Here is a 15,386-nt window from a genome sequence, read left to right as displayed (position 1 = left end):
ACGATCACTGCTGCTATCGTTCTACAGCAAGCTTTACCTGCAGGAGCAAGGGCATGCACACCTAACCAGGTAACTTGTTCTTACTTGCCTTGCCTTGCCTTGCCTTAACAAGTAGGATTTTTGAACAGCTGTTTTCCAAAAGTTCATGCACCACATGGCATAATTGTTGGAGATATAGAAGGCAGGATGATAGCATCAGCATAAATAATCATTCATTTGAGTTTTTTGTCGTATTTTTCTACATAATTTAGTAGTTTACACTTTGGCCAAACAAGCAAAAGATCCCTGGTTCTCTGCCGTGACAGGACAAAAATCTGGTTTAAGGAAAAATATATTTTAAATTGCAAACACAGAGCTACCTGCTGTAGCATCCACTTATGATTAAGGAAGCAGCTGAAAGTAGTTTCTCCTTCATCATTCAGGCATCCCCTGCAGTGACTTTATGCCCAAGCAGTTGTCCCAGCTCACATTTTGCTAGCTGCTGATTTAGAGTTCTTGTATACGGGTCATTCCATGTAAAATCAATCAAAGCCTCTCACGATGAAGGCTCTGGAGGGTCCCCGGATCAGGACTATGAGGTGACAGCAGCTTAGTAAAGTGAGTAAAGGGGACATGCCAAAAGAAAATAGTCACAAGCTGAATAGGCAGTAAAGCAACAAATGCAAGGAGAGTATCCCCCTGGCCCTCTGTGATCCAAGCTCAAATTGCAGGGAAAACTGTTATAAGAGTGTTATAATGTTAATTATATTACAGGTTATTCTGATAAAGAAGAAAACTTGTAGGTGAAAAGTAGAGCTTTAATATGCTGTTGCCCAAAATTGTCTTTTTGAAGTTTTCTCCAGTAAATCAGCAAACAGATAAAAGATCTAGAGTACAAATGCTTGTTACTCCACATCAAAGCCAGTAAATTGGATCAGTTCTGCTGCTGAACTTTGATATATCCCATGATATTGATGCTCACTGGTGGTCATAGAAAAAAAAAACTGTACTGAATAAGAACCAGAACTGGCTTTAGATTGTGGCATTGAAGTGTGTGCAAAATGGAGTTGATTTAAAGAGTTTAAGAGAGTTTAAAATAATTTTCCAGCCCTGGAAATTCCACTAGGATATCTTTTGTGCTCTATAAGTTATAAGAGCTCCAAAAATACTAGAAAAAATAACATAAATCAAAACTAGTCATATTTCAGCCCTATGCTGTGTACTCTAAGGGCCCGTAAATAGGAAAAAAATTGTCTTATTGTGAAAGGAAAGTTTTTCACGCCTTCATTAAATATTCTAGCTGATTCTGAGGAGGTCGGAATTGATTGATTTTATTTTTATATGGCGTGACTGTGCAGCCAAATCATGTAACCGTCACCACAGCAAAAATAAACTCATGTATCCCTCTTAACACATCTAAAACATGGAGTAATTATTAAACTGTGAAGCACTGCACATATACCACAGTCCTCTCCTACAGCTGCGTTGTTTCTGAGTTTCAGACTATCCATTTAACTTGTTCTGAATAAAAGATTGTAGAAGATTTATGATGATCATGTGTTTTGCACAGTCCACATGAAATTATGCTTTTTTTTCATGTAATTGTTTCTTAACTGTCCCAAAGAACAAAATCAAAACTAACCGTTATCACATCTGTGGCTTCCCTGAATAGCTTTATTTTTGCTCGTAAACAAAATGTAGTGTAAAAATAAATCTGTCTCACTTTTGTGGTCACATTAACTTGTGCTCAGATGTAAGAACTGTAACAGTTGTGTAATAACATCAGGCCTTGATGTGGTGGCCTTGGGTTCACATGCCCTTTTTGTCTCTCTCTGAAGGAGCAAGGTGCTGTCTCGCTGGTTGGCATCTCTTCCTGTGCAGTTGTCCCAGTTGGGCCACCGTAACCCAATGCTGTCTGCGCAGCTCATCCTTTCCATCCAGGCCGCTGCTTCTCGAGGCAACAAAGACCTGCTCAGCAGTCTGCAGACGCATGCCTGCACGCTGTATGGTGAGCATGAAAATGCAGTGATCATAATGTTTGGGGCCGCTTGAGAAATGTTTTTTGGGGTGGGGGAGCAAATGCAGCAATCATACTTGAGAACTGAGACCCCTGAAGTGTGTAATCTGTCATGATGTGACTCCTGCTACCAGAGATCTGCACAACGAAGCAGGATTTGGACTGTTAAAGGTTCCTTCAAGTTTAGTCCTGAGTTTTCAGTATTATGGAGGTGGTTTACACCAGGATACATCGCCATGGTTACTCATGATGCAGACCTAACCAGCACAGATTATGGCTACATCCAGACGTACACGGATATTTTTGAAAACGCAGATTTTTCTATGCGTTTGGGCCTTTCGTCCACATGTAAATGATGTTTTGGTTCACTGAAAACGGACATTTAAAAAAAAAAAATCCTGGCAGGGTGGAGATTTTCGAAAACTCAGTTTTTGTGTTTAGGTGTGGAAACGGAGATTTACTCACGCACACCTTATTGTTTACATGAAATAAATTATATAGACAAAATAGTGTTGCTGTTAATCTTACTATTTGCAGTTTTTACACGCTTACATATACACAGTTACTGTCCCTCCATTTAGAAAGACAGAGGCATCAGAGTGAACTTCGGATGTGGCTTACATTCAACACAGACGCTCTCACAACCCAAATCCATGTCGGTTTTGAATAAATATAATAATTAAATTTAATTATGTTATGCTGTATGCATTTTGTTCATTCCTAAGTTGTGAGTCTACACAACAGCCAAAATACTGTCTTTATTATTAACATTTGAAATGATGAAGGCACTTGAAAAGTAACACAAAATTATCTGCTGTTCCAGAAAAACAAAAACTTTTCAGAAGTGCTTAAGGTTTTGTGAGGGCACAAAACCCTGTTTAGTCTTTTCCTCCCAGGCTTCTGATTGGCCAACATTTTGTTTTTAGCGTTTACATGTGGACGGAGATATTTTTCAAAACTGCACGTGTGGACTGGATTTTTGTTTAAGGAAACAGAAAATCTCCTTTTTCAAAAATACCCGAGTACATGTGGATGTAGCCTATGTTCCAAATTGAATCAGTTTTCTGAAATATAATATCACTGTTGCGCATAAAGATCTTTTCAGATCACGAAAGTCTAAAGTTTTTGACTTTTTTTTTTTTGTTGTTTGTTTGTTTGTTTTTAAGAGCGTCTTTATGTAAGGCCTATCCTGGGGGATACTCCCCCCCCACCCCCAATCATCTGGATGGGAACATGTTACCCTAAAACCTATATACCTTTCGGTGTTGATTGTCCCTTTCCACATGTGCAAACTGCCATACCATCAGAGATGCTGGCTTTTAAACTGAGCACTGACAACAAGCCAGATTATCCCTCTCTTCTTTATTTTGAAGGACATGGTGTCCTTTTTATTTTTTCAAAAAAGAATTTTGATTTATCTAACCACTAGACTCTTTTCCTCTTTGGATCAGTCCATCTTAAAAGACTGCAGTGTTTGTAGATCACCTGCACATATGCTTGACAGGGCTTTAACCTGCACTTGTGGACGGTGAACTGTGTTCTTAGACAAAGATTTCTGGAAGAGTTCCTGAGCCGGTGCAATCATTTCCATTATGGAATCACACCTGAGAGCACGGGCCTCCAATATAAACAAACGTAGTAATTTAACGTTGAGGAACATTTTTCTGAAATTTTTCCAGTTTGTAGACATAGTTTGTTTTTTGTTTTTTCCGGGTTGATGAGCCTCTCTGAGAGGCTCTTTTTTTTTTACATTTTTTTTATACCAAATCATATTACTGACCTGTTGTTAGTTTCTCCGTGTGTGTGTGTTTTTTTTTTTTTTATTTATTTATTTTTTTTCTCTTCGTTCCTCAGACCACATGGTGGAGAGGTATTTAAGCCCTAGTGGGAGTTGTCCCTTAAGAAGGCTGTTGGCCCACTGTTGAGCATGTGTCTCATCACATGAGCCAAGGTGTGGAAAAGGGTGTGGTGGGGTCATTATCAGCACAGGTTTCGGGTGAAACAATCATGTGACTTATTGAGATCAATTGATGCAAGATGTGAGTGGGCGTTAAGGTGCCTCAGAACTGGATTGTAGGTGGCAGCGGTTCATGTCGCAAGCCACCACCTCTGTTCAAGGATGGTCGTTCACAGTGGACATAGATGGCTTCTTTCACTCCTCTTTCAAACCATCTGTCTTTATCCAAAATGTGAACATTGGCATCCTCGAAGGAGTTTTTATTTTTACAGTTTAACCCTGTTCTATAAAATACAAATTCTTGCAGCTGTTTATCGACTTTAGTTCACTTGAACTTTTGTGTGTGTAAAAGACCAAACTGAGGGAAGAACACTCCTAGGTTACAGACACATCACGACCAGGGAAAAATACTGTAGGTGTAGAAATGCATTAATTTGCAATCAGAGGTTGGAATCACAAAATAACCTAAAAGAAGAAGTGTAGAAGCTTTTTTTCCCTGTCATTTTCCTTATATTCATATGTTGCATGCATAGGTCTAGCAAAGGTATACAGACCTCCAAAAATCTGACTCTCTAACTAGAGTAATTCCCATAGGAGGCACTACAACGCTGTGTTAGCCACCCCAGGCAACTTTGTACATTGCTGTCCATAAGAACAGCTCAGAGAATGGTCAGATAGTTAGATAGCTGGTGTGTAACAGAGGGGGTTGGGAAGAGGAGGAGGGGGGGTGTTTCTGATAGAAACTGCCGCAGAGCCAGCAATTCACCATCACAAGACTCCTTTTGTCTGAGAGCTTCTGACATCAGCATGTGCGTCAGAGACGGGCAGAACACCACACACACAGACGCATTATCTGAGCCAATACTGTAGTAGTTATGTCTTTCGTCTTTCTCTTTTACTGGTCCCAACATAGTCTGGTTTTCCAAGTATTGGTCCTAATTTTCCAGATAGAGCTCCTCGTTAAATCCCCACAGGGTGCACAGCATTGCTGTCTCTCCATAATTACACGTGACTTGTGCATCTCTGTTTGTCTGTGAAGATCCACAGGATGGGGTCGTGGTGCTCTTACCATCAGAGTCCCAGCAGCGAATGGTGCAGCTGCTCTACTTCCTCCCCAAGATGTCCCAGCCTCTTCTGGCCAATCTGAGCAGCTGCTGCACTGCTGGACGAATCTCTGCCGGCCTCGCCGCCTCTCTGATTCGTATCATACATCTTAGGTGAGCTTTCAGACCCGCTTTGGAAAGCACATGAACACAGTTGTGTTTGACAGCAGATGGTTGCTGGCACACAGGCACACAAACGACGCTCTGCCTGATCACCATCAGATGGCAGTGTTGTTCTTTCACAGACAAATCAGTGACAGCTTTTATGATCTATTACCTGCTTGTTGACATAAACTGAGATGAATATTCTGTATTTTTGATATTCAACTTCCTTGTGACAATTAAACCACTTTTTTTTTTATTTTATTATGTTTTGTTCTATTATCATCCCCAGTTAACCTTTCTCTGTGATGATATGTGTGTGCTGCCATGTTTGACCTTATTCTTATGTCAGTGGGGCAGTGTTATACAAATTTTGAGTGGTGGGAGTACTGAGTTCATATGGGATGGAGTGTGTGTACGGGTGTGTGTGTGTGTCTCGAGTGTTGTACAAAGAGCTCTTTTTGAGGCTGGAATGCAGGATCGTCATGGAGTATTGAGAAGATGGTCTGCATGTGTCTCCCGGGCTTTATGAAACACCCTGTTATTCACACACATTTCTCACTGTTACAAATCTATATTCCCCCACAGGACAAGGAAGAAGTTTTCATAATTATATTTCAGTGTGCTGTTATTCTTAATATTCTTGAAAATAGAAGAACACTGAAATCAAATCCTGAATAATCCTAAAGTGTTTGAAATGTGAGAACTTTCAAAATTTACAAAGCGTGAGATTCAAATCACAATTCAGGGTTTTTGATTGTGTAACATGATCACTGATTATGTTCTCCAGGTCCCCTCTGAGCAGCTGGACAGCTGGGAGCCAGGAAGCAGCATTGCAGCACGTGGACTATTTCAGCTTCCTGTTCTCCACCCTCATAGGCTTCTCGTCCGAACAGCTCGCCTCCCTGCAGGAGGCAGAGGATGACAGTGTCCTGCCTCCCGCCGCTCTTTCACCTCTCAGCGTCTACCCCACCCCGCTGGAGCAGTTCACACACCACTGGGACATTGTTGAGGTGTGTTGATTGTTCACCTTTTTAATCCCACACCTAAACCCTTAATTTAACATTAGAAATAAATCTGGAGGAGACCCAGACTTGCAGGTGAAGGAAGGGGTAGAAAAGACATTGTTTTGATATTCTGGACACAGCTGTGGTCTGTCGGTCCCCCCGGTCTCTCTCCGTCTCTCCTATTGAGCTCAGAGGGTGGAAGCTTTATCGTTGCACTCCGGCTGAGAGGGGAACGTTTATCGCGTTGCGCAGGTTGGAGATGCGTGGTTATCGGGCATAGTGGATATGCACAAATGCTAATGAGAGCCCATGGCATGATGGGAGAGTGACATTTCTGCACAGAAATTACCGTTAACGTAACTGTGCCCTGGGGCAAGAGTGTGTGAGTGTGTGAGCAAGTGGGGGGCTTATAATCACTAATTCAGCTCCTCAATTAAGGTCTCAGATCCTACCTCTCTCATCTCCCTGTCTGAGTCAATCACAGGGAAGTGGAAGGAAGGGGGAGCGGAGGGGGACGCTTGGTGAGGATGGAAGGAAGGGGGGGGCGGCATTAAGGACGGACTGTGTCAACTCCAGTTCGGCTAATGAGATGGGATTGTTTTTAATGACGGCGAGAATGCCAACAGGTGCACCGTTCAGACACCCACCGGCTCACACACACGCACCTAAATTTGATAAAAGTTAATGAGAAATTTGATTTGGATTTCAAGTTAATGACGGAAAGCTGAGCCTTATTTTTCACTTTTAAAAAGTTAGTGGCATGTCGGTGGTTTAGGCCTGAAACCACTCGCTTGCTGACAATCTGGAAAGTGAAAATAGTGAAACTGAAACTAAAAGTAATTTGTATGTCACATCTTTGGTAGTCAAGTGACAATCGGGAATATTGCATTCTTTCTGTATGCTTTCTTTTTTTTTTATGGGCCACCATGGAGTTAAAATATTTTTTTAAAAATACGTTGGGAGGAGGTAACAAGGGCAGTGCACACTGTTATTTGGAAGAGAGAGTAATTTTTCTTTTTTGTACAATTATGAGCAGTTTACCTGTCAAAGATAAATACTTATTAAGGATTTTAGCAGTAACCTGTAAAATCTTTAAATCTGAACCCCCAGCTGAGAATAAATGGATTGCCATAGTGAGTAATATTCAAGAAACTGAGAGAATTACTTTTTATTCAAATATTATGGTGATCAATTTACAATAAACTGGGAGAAACTGATGTATGTAATCCAGTTACATACTTAGTTTCCTCCTTCCTGTTTTTGTTTTGTTTTTGTACCTGTATTTGTGAAGAATGCAACAAAATAAAAAGTTGTGTTTTTTTTGTTTTTTTTTAACAAAAAGATAAAATAAGAGCAGAAAATCTGTTGATGGAGTGTGTATGTCTGTTTTAGAGCTCGTGTGCTTACATATCTGCAGTCAGATCCCTCAGTCACACATTCGGACTTTGAAATCATTGCATCAGTGAGACACATGTATGAATATGGTCATAACCAAAATAACTGTTTGATTTATAGGAAGTGTGCCACTGTCTGGAAACTCTGGGCTCAAAGTCTCAGTGCTTTGACATCTTACAAACTGGCATTTGCAACTACCTGGTAAGAGACTGTTGTTATTAAGCATGCAGTAAATCACACTGATTTTTTTACATAAAGTTTGTTTATGGCAGTTTTATTTTATTTATACTTTTGGTGTGTGTGTGTGTCTGTCTGTCTGTCTGTCTGTGTCTGTCTGTGTCTGTCTGTCTGTCTCTCTCTCTCTGTCTCTCTCTCTCACTCAGACCAAGTTAGAGGTGGTTTCCGACAGCATGGCGGCCGGGCTGCTGAGAGCTGTATCCAGACTGCTGGATCTCTCAGTCCTGCCCCTTGAGCCTGTGTTGCGCTTCTTGTCACAGTGCTGCCTCAGCCTGTTGTCGTTGCTCCTCACCCTGCAGCAGGAGGCACCTACTGAAACCAACCACAAAAGGTGTGCTTGAAACTCTTTCAGTGATCTGTGCTGATTGATTTTGATCGAATGCGTTAACACCCTTGCTTGACATTTGCAGGGAAGCAATTTGGGGTGCTTGCGTGACAGCGCTGAGCAGCATTCCTCGCCTGCTGCGGGTTGTCCTGCAGTCGTTGCGCGTTGCCAATCTGAACGAGGAGGAGCTGCCGCAGCTCGGACAGATTCTCTCCATGCTGCTGCAGCACACGTCGCTCCACAGCCAGCTGCTGGCCAACACCACTCTGCTGCAAGAAATCCTCCAGCACCTCACGGTAAACGCGCCCACACAGATGCAGGCATATTCAATTGAAGGTATTTGAATGACACGGATGGAGATTGATCACCAGATTACTTTGTGCGTGTGTTTCAGAGGTTCTCCCGGGGTGCAACCAGGGAGCAGTGGCTGACAGACCTGCTCTACTGTTACAGCGTCACCGTGGCTCACGGCTCGTCTGCTCACCGTGGTAATCTGGGCCTTCGAGACATATACTAACGGATGCACCCAACAGTACGTGGTGTATTGCTCAGTTTAGCCTCCCAAACATGTTACAGTCACAATGACAACACGCAGGGCTCAGTAGTGACAAGTACACATGATCACACTTTCATACAGAAGACAATGAGAACTTTTTTGTTTTAAAGTACTCCACATTCTTGTCCTTTCTTCTTTACTGTTTTATTCACAGCCCTGGTAACTGTGTATTCTCTTTTTTGAGTGTTAATACTGAACGGTCGTCCAGTGGCTACTTAAGTGACTTTGTATTAAAAGGAGTGGTGGGTAAGCAGAATAAAGGCAAAATGAAGTTAAATCAGAGGACTCTTTCTTTTGTTTTAGTTTTTATTTTTCACATTTTTTTAATAACACATTTAAAACATCTAGTATATATTTATAAAAGTACATAATAAAGATTGTTCTGTGCAAATAAAAAGAACAGCAAAAACAGCATAGTTCACAAATAATACTTTTGAGAGGGAAAGCACTTTAAGACTAGTGTGTGTGTGTGTGTGTGTGTGTGTGTGTGTGTGTTGTGTGTGTGTGTGTGTGTGTGTGTGTGTGTGTGTGTGTGTGTGTGTGTGTGTGTGTGTGTGTGTGTGTGTGTATGTAGAGTTTGTGCTACAGAGTGGGCTATCTCTATGACTGGCTGTTGATAGACTGCCTCATTCTCCACAACGGGAGGAAAGGTTATCTCAGTGTGTGTGCGACAGCAACGGAGAAGGAGGGAGATGGAGTGTGTATGTGTTCCTTCCACAATGGATGAAAGGTTATCTTTTACACACACCATTTTCTGTAGACTTAACCCCACCCTGTGAGGTCATGGCTCTGATGTCATATGGCTTAATTTTAGAAAACTTGGCACATTGAGTGAACAATGCGTAGAGTAATTCTATAGAGGCAAGACTATCAGCCAGCTGAGAAAACATCAAAGAACATGATGTGCGTGTGTGTGTGGTTTTTCAATGTTTTCCCCGGCCTCGTGTCCCCTGTCCTGCGCTATGTGGTCTCAGGTGGTAAGAGTAGAGCTTGGCTTGATTCATGGTGTCAGTCAAAGGCACACAGTCTATACCGCTCACTAAAAAAGACAAGCATTTAATAACTTTTGTAGAAACTTGTACTTGATAAATAAAGGTGTGTTTGTGTGCACAGGCACTTACACTGGCTCTGGGTGCGTTGAGGGATGTCCAAGAGCAGCTGAGACTGAGAGTCCCGAAATGAACGCCCTCGTCTGGACTTTGAGTTGCCTAAAGGGCAGTAAAGTAAAGAGCTGATGAAATTAAGCTGTCCAGCTACATAATGTGAATGGTTTCTGAACACAGGTAGTTGATGTTGGATACCAAAGCCTGGGGCGCTCCTTTAACTGGTTGATCTAGTCAGAGCTCACACCCACACTTGAGCTATGCTACGGTTGTCTTTATGTAGTGTATCCATGGGTGTTACTTCAGCAAAGGCCCTATAGCTCAGTGGTTAGAGCACTGGTCTTGTAAACCAGGGGTCGCGAGTTCAAATCTCGCTGGGGCCTAGTAAATGTTTTGGTCCTGTAAATATTTTTTTACAGGACCAAGGTTGCCAGACCCTTAGTGGACACAAGCCAGCAAGAGGCTTAAGACCCCTACTAGAATAGGCCACGGAAATTGCTCGAACTATCCAGTGGGAAAGGCGCTCTTTAGGCACAGGCTTTTCTATATGTGGTTTAGCGCAAGCTACAAACAACTGGTCACTTTGTCTAAAACTCTGGATTCTGTCCATATGGATACGCAGAGCACAGACTGGAAACAAGGTATGCAGCCACTGTGGCATACCTATTTGGGGAGAACTCATTTCACAACCTCTACACTGAAAGAGCGTGGATTTCTCCTACAAACGTAGCTGAAGCTAAAATAATCAATAGAGCTGTCTTCAAGCACAGAAATTTTACCTTCTTGGCTGAAACCATCCTCACGGTAACAATCTGAGACAGGAAATCTTGTTTCTTACACTCGTGGAGCACAAATGAACAGTCTGGAGAGACTCTCACATGATGGTGGCCGTCACAGTGAGGGTCTAGTCCCTGTGATCCTACCCACTTCTGAAAGTCCCATGTTCAGTGGCATCATCACTACAAAGGAAGCTAGCAGCCTCTGGGACTGTTTGAGGATAACTTGGGTTGCCTCTGCGAAACAGTGCTAGGGATGACTGTATGGCCAATGTTCTCTTTGAGGACAGAAATGCTCTCACCCAGAGACGTCTAGAAAGTAGTGCGTTGAGTTGGTCTCAACGTGCTCTTTTCCACACTGACTGGAGGCAGTTGGGGGCTGCCACCAGTCAGTCGTTGGAGTATGTGGCTACCCGAAAGCCTTTTCCCCGAGCAGGGCCACTGCTGCCTCGGTGCATTTTACAAACACCCTTTTGAGATGCCAAAAGGCAGGACCACAAACTCATATGCTATCTCCTGGAAAGCAAATCTTAGATACTTTCTGTGTGGGGGGATATATGAGGATGTGGAAAAAAAACGTCCCACAGTAAAGTGTGGGTGAAATTAAGGTTTCCAGCAATGCAATGTGAATGGTCTCTGAACACAAGGCAGCTAGTGTTGGATACTAAAGCCCTGGGCACTCCTTTAACTGGTTGATCAAGTTCAGAGTCCACACCCACACTTGAGCTATGCTACGGTTGTCTTTATGTAGTGTATCCATGGGTGTTACTTCAGCAAAGGCCCTATAGCTCAGTGGTTAGAGCACTGGTCTTGTAAACCAGGGGTCGCGAGTTCAAATCTCGCTGGGGCCTAGTAAATGTTTTGGTCCTCCTCTAGGTGGACACATAAGCCCCTTTTCCATTAGAACCTACTCAGATCAACTCGGAACGACTGGTTTTCCATTACAATCAAGTACCACAGAAAGTGCGTTGTTGTCATTATAGCAACTCGGCTGAGCATCCCATGACGTATTTGGTATGCATAACAAACGCTACAGCAAAGGTGGACGTCGAGGTCACTGTATACCTGCTGCTCGGTCTGTGAGCCCTTACAGGCTGGCTAAGTGACGCCCATGTCAGGAGAGGCTAGGGCCTCCCTATATAATCGGCTGACATAGCGTCAGATGTAATTCAAAACAAGCCCACCTTTTCCTCACTTCCCTAGCAAAGAGGGTGGTCTGGTGAAACACTCGCTCATACTACTCATAGAACCGGGGTTATAGACATAACCTTAAGTTCTCTTTCATAGCATTCATTTTGTGTCACACTAGGGGGACAAATACTAACTCCCGGATTGCCAGACATGCATGTTTAGAAGACAACTGTCCCCAGTAGTACTTCACAGGGAAGAAGCTCCCAGCTGTGAAGAACATGCACTGAGGACTGAATGTGCCTGGTTAGGTGCTGTTATATTTAGCCTGTAAAATCTAGCAAATGTGTGAGGTGAGGCCCAGGATGCAGCTGCACACATCGCCTGGACAGAAACTCCCTTAAAAAGAGTCTTGATGCATTCTTAATCATCCAGGTAATTAAATCTCAAAAGATTGATTCTGTTCATCTGGACGTAGCAATGTAGCAACAGTTCTGATACTCCTGAAACACAGGGGATCACTACGTGTTTTTGCTTAGGCATCAGTTGTCCTTCTCTCCTAAAGATTTCTGATAAATGTCCAGCTGGGATAACCACATTTACTCAGGGCCTTCTTGACCTGATGGTCTTCTGCTTCCGTGGCTGCTGTGTCTGTAGGGATGGTGTTCACTCTATGGTGTAGCGTCCTGATGACACCCAGTTTGTGCTCCAGTGGATGATGAGAGTCAGAACTTAAATACTGATCCGTATGCACAGGTTTACAGTACACATTAGCTTTTAAATGTCCCCCATTACTGATGGAAATCTCCCAGTCTAAGAAGGCCAACCTGTTGCCCCAGCAGACCACACTGTAAAAGTTGGCTGAGGTAAACACAGAGTCCTAGAAGGTCTTCAGGAGTGGGACCTTCACTCCAAAAGACCTGAGCAGGTACAGCCTGCTCTTCCCTTTTCTGTAGAGAGCATTTGAATTGTGAGTCCAGTCCAGTTTATTGTTTAGATGAACACCAAGGTACCTGTAGCTGTCTACAGTTCCATACCTTGGATGTTTAGTGGTTGCAGTGGAGGATGTTTGTGCCTGTGGAAGTCTACCACCAGCTCCTTGGTTTTTCTAGTGTTGATCTGGAGGTAGTTCTGCTGGCACCAGTTCACAAAGCCTTGGCTCAGTTCTCTGTAACCCTTGTGGTCCCCATCAGTGATGAGGTCAACTATTGCAGAGTCGTCAGCGAATTTCTGCAAGAAGTACTGGGTGAAGTTGTGAGAGAAGTCTGCAGTGTAGATGGTCATCTCTCACCTTTTAAACAAAACCCAAGGTGTTCTGGGTGTGGTGTTCAGAGCTGCCTACCCCAATGGGTTGAGGATCGAAGCCAGAAACTTAGAAATATTATAGGTGACCGAGTTGATCATACAGACAATTGGTCTTAAAGGTACACCGTGTTTATGTATCTTCGGTAAACCATACAGACTTGTGTAGATTCCCCTGGGTATAGCCTGTGGTATGAGGTCCGGTCAATAGCAATGTCTTATTCTAACTGCTTCAGACAATCTATCACCCTCTTCCTGTAACCACTTCCTCGGTCTCGTTTCAGGGGCTCATAAGTATTTTTGTCACTGAACAGTGACAACATTTTCTCACGATAGTCTTTCTGATTTTAGCAAGACTGTGCACCTACCCTTGTCTGCCGGAAGGATGATTATGTTGTTGTCATTACTAAGTGATGTGAGTGCCTTCCTCTCCTCCATCCTGATGTTGGATGCTTGGGGATTTGCATTGCTGAGACAGGCCTAAACTTTCATCCCTGGTTGCTCTGCTTCCACATCTACAACATTGTTGTTTGAAATCTCTGTTTCTGTGGCTGTGATCAGTTCAACTCGTGGATTTGTTTCGGCATAACAGCAAAGTTCAACCTTTTTGTAAGGATGATTTTTGCTGCTTGGGTGAGTTGTATGTCAGACAAATCTTTCACCTACTTGTCCACATCCTCGGTGTGGCATCCTTCTCTCTTATGGCTGCTAGGGACACTCTCTGTATTTTGCTATGGTTTCCGATGTAAAACAAGTAAGTTGATCAATGGTCTTTGATCAATGGTTTTTGATCAGTGGGCTTTGATCAGTGGTTGTTGATCAATGGTCATGACAATTTGCATATTAATGATCAAGGAACTTACCTCACATCTCATTGTTCATTCAGCGGGCTGGTTTCAGTTATTGTGCAAAGTACCGTTTATAAGGTTGGGGAAACCTGCAGCCAGCTGAGACTGAAGAAGTCACTTGGATGAGTGACGAAACGTTTCTCCCATTGAAAACGCTACGTCCAGATGAACAGAATCAACCTTTTGGGATCCCTTAAAGTAGGGGTGTCCAACTCCAGGCCGGAAGGGCCGGTGTCCTACAGACTTTAGATGTATCCTTGATGTAACACAGCTGATTTAAATGACTAAATTACCTCCTCAATATGTCTTCAAGTTCTCCAGAGGCCTGGTAATGAACTAATCATTTGATTCAGGTGTGTTGACCCAGGGTGATATCTAAAACCTGCAGGATACCGGCCCTTGAGGCCTGGAGTTGGACACCCCTGCCTTAAAGAGAGTCCATGAGGTTGCCAGACCCTTAGTGGAATGTGCACACAGGCCAGCAGGAGGCTTAAGACCCCTACTAGAATAGGCCAGGGGAATTGCTCCAACTATCAGTGGGAAAGACGCTCTTTAGGCACAGGCTTTCCTATATGTGGTTTAGCGCAAGATACAAACAGCTGGTCACTTTGTCTAAAACTCTGGGTTCTGTCCATATGAATATGCAGAGCAAAGACTGGAAACAAGGTATGCAGCCACTGTTGCTCCTCTTAAGAGAAAGGCAGCAGGTAAAAGGCCGGCAGTTCCATAGGGGAAAGTATCCAAATAACTTTTGGGGAAAAGGTGGTGTTGAGTGGCATACTGACCTTCGTATTATAAGGGGAGCACTGAATGCACAACCTCTACACCGAGGGAGCGTGGATTTTTCCTACAAGCTTAGCTGAAGCTAAAACAATCAATAGAGCTGTCTCAAAGGACAGAACTTTTACCTTCTTGGCTGAAACCATCCTGGGGAAAAAGGCTAGGGAGACTCTTACATGACGGTGGCCATCACAGTGAAGGTCTAGTCCCTGTAAGACCACCCACCTCTGAAAGCCTCATGTCCAGTAGCATCGTCACTATAGAGGAAGCTAGCAAGCCTAGCAGTATCTGGCACAGTTTTAGGATAACTCGTATTGCCTCTGCGAAACATTGCTAGGGTGTATAAAAGCATTTGAGTGACAAGCCACCCCATGATAGTTGGGGTCTGCCACCAGTCAGTCGTTGAAGTATGTGGCTACCCAAAAGCCTTTTCCCCGAGCAGGGCCACTGCTGCCTCGGTGCATTTTACAAACACCCTTGTGAGAGGCCAAAAGGCAGGACCACAAACTCATATGCTATCTCCTGGAAAGCAAATCTTAGATACTTTCTGTGTGGGGATATATGGGGAGGTGGAAATAAACGTCCCACAGTAAAGTGTGGGTGAAATTAAGGTTTCCAGCAATGCAATGTGAATGGTCTCTGAATACAAGGCAGCTAGTGTTGGATACTAAAGCCCTGGGCACTCCTTTAACTGTTTGATCAAGTTCAGAGTGCACACCCACACTTGAGCTATGCTACGGTTGTCTTTATGTAGTGTATCCATGGGTGTTA

General features: G+C 43.3%; 2 protein-coding genes and 2 non-coding genes across 4 annotated transcripts in view; 3 read left to right on the top strand and 1 right to left on the bottom strand.

The window, feature by feature from the left end:
- Positions 1-6: 6 nt before the first annotated feature.
- Positions 7-8,958, top strand: LOC121815490 (testis-expressed protein 10 homolog). The gene is made up of 8 exons (XM_042226825.1): positions 7-69; positions 1,818-1,987; positions 4,993-5,170; positions 5,949-6,171; positions 7,681-7,761; positions 7,944-8,128; positions 8,208-8,418; positions 8,517-8,958. Exons 2-8 carry the CDS (start codon positions 1,888-1,890, stop codon positions 8,637-8,639), a joined length of 1,101 nt encoding a protein of 366 aa, XP_042082759.1. The 5' UTR covers positions 7-69; positions 1,818-1,887; the 3' UTR covers positions 8,640-8,958.
- Positions 8,959-9,269: 311 nt separating this feature from the next.
- Positions 9,270-15,386, bottom strand: part of invs (inversin) — a 37,117-nt gene continuing 31,000 nt past the window's right edge. The window contains exons 18-19 of the mRNA XM_042226820.1: positions 9,800-9,886; positions 9,270-9,717 (exon numbers count right to left, since the gene is read on the bottom strand). Of these exons, the coding sequence (XP_042082754.1) occupies positions 9,602-9,717; positions 9,800-9,886 (203 nt within the window). The 3' untranslated portion in view covers positions 9,270-9,601. The remainder of the gene's footprint in view (positions 9,718-9,799; positions 9,887-15,386) is intronic.
- On the top strand, positions 10,092-10,164 carry trnat-ugu. Its single transcript has one exon. It is a non-coding gene; the product is annotated as a tRNA-Thr (tRNA).
- trnat-ugu lies at positions 11,336-11,408 on the top strand. The gene has a single exon. It is a non-coding gene; the product is annotated as a tRNA-Thr (tRNA).

This window comes from Haplochromis burtoni, unplaced genomic scaffold, assembly GCF_018398535.1.
Source record: "Haplochromis burtoni strain Fernald_Lab_line unplaced genomic scaffold, NCSU_Asbu1 Contig_230, whole genome shotgun sequence".
Classification (NCBI taxonomy): Eukaryota; Metazoa; Chordata; class Actinopteri; order Cichliformes; family Cichlidae; genus Haplochromis; species Haplochromis burtoni.
The sequence above is the reverse complement of the archived record's forward strand: the minus strand, read 5'-3'. Positions and strand labels throughout refer to the sequence as shown.

Excerpts from the sequence above, each read along its gene's own strand:
- LOC121815490 (XM_042226825.1), top strand. The coding sequence starts at position 1,888 with ATGCTGTCTGCGCAGCTCATCCTTTCCATCCAGGCCGCTGCTTCTCGA. Across the intron at positions 6,172-7,680 it reads ACCACTGGGACATTGTTGAG|GAAGTGTGCCACTGTCTGGA; the intron begins GTGTGTTGATTG and ends TTTGATTTATAG. Across the intron at positions 8,419-8,516 it reads AAATCCTCCAGCACCTCACG|AGGTTCTCCCGGGGTGCAAC; the intron begins GTAAACGCGCCC and ends CGTGTGTTTCAG.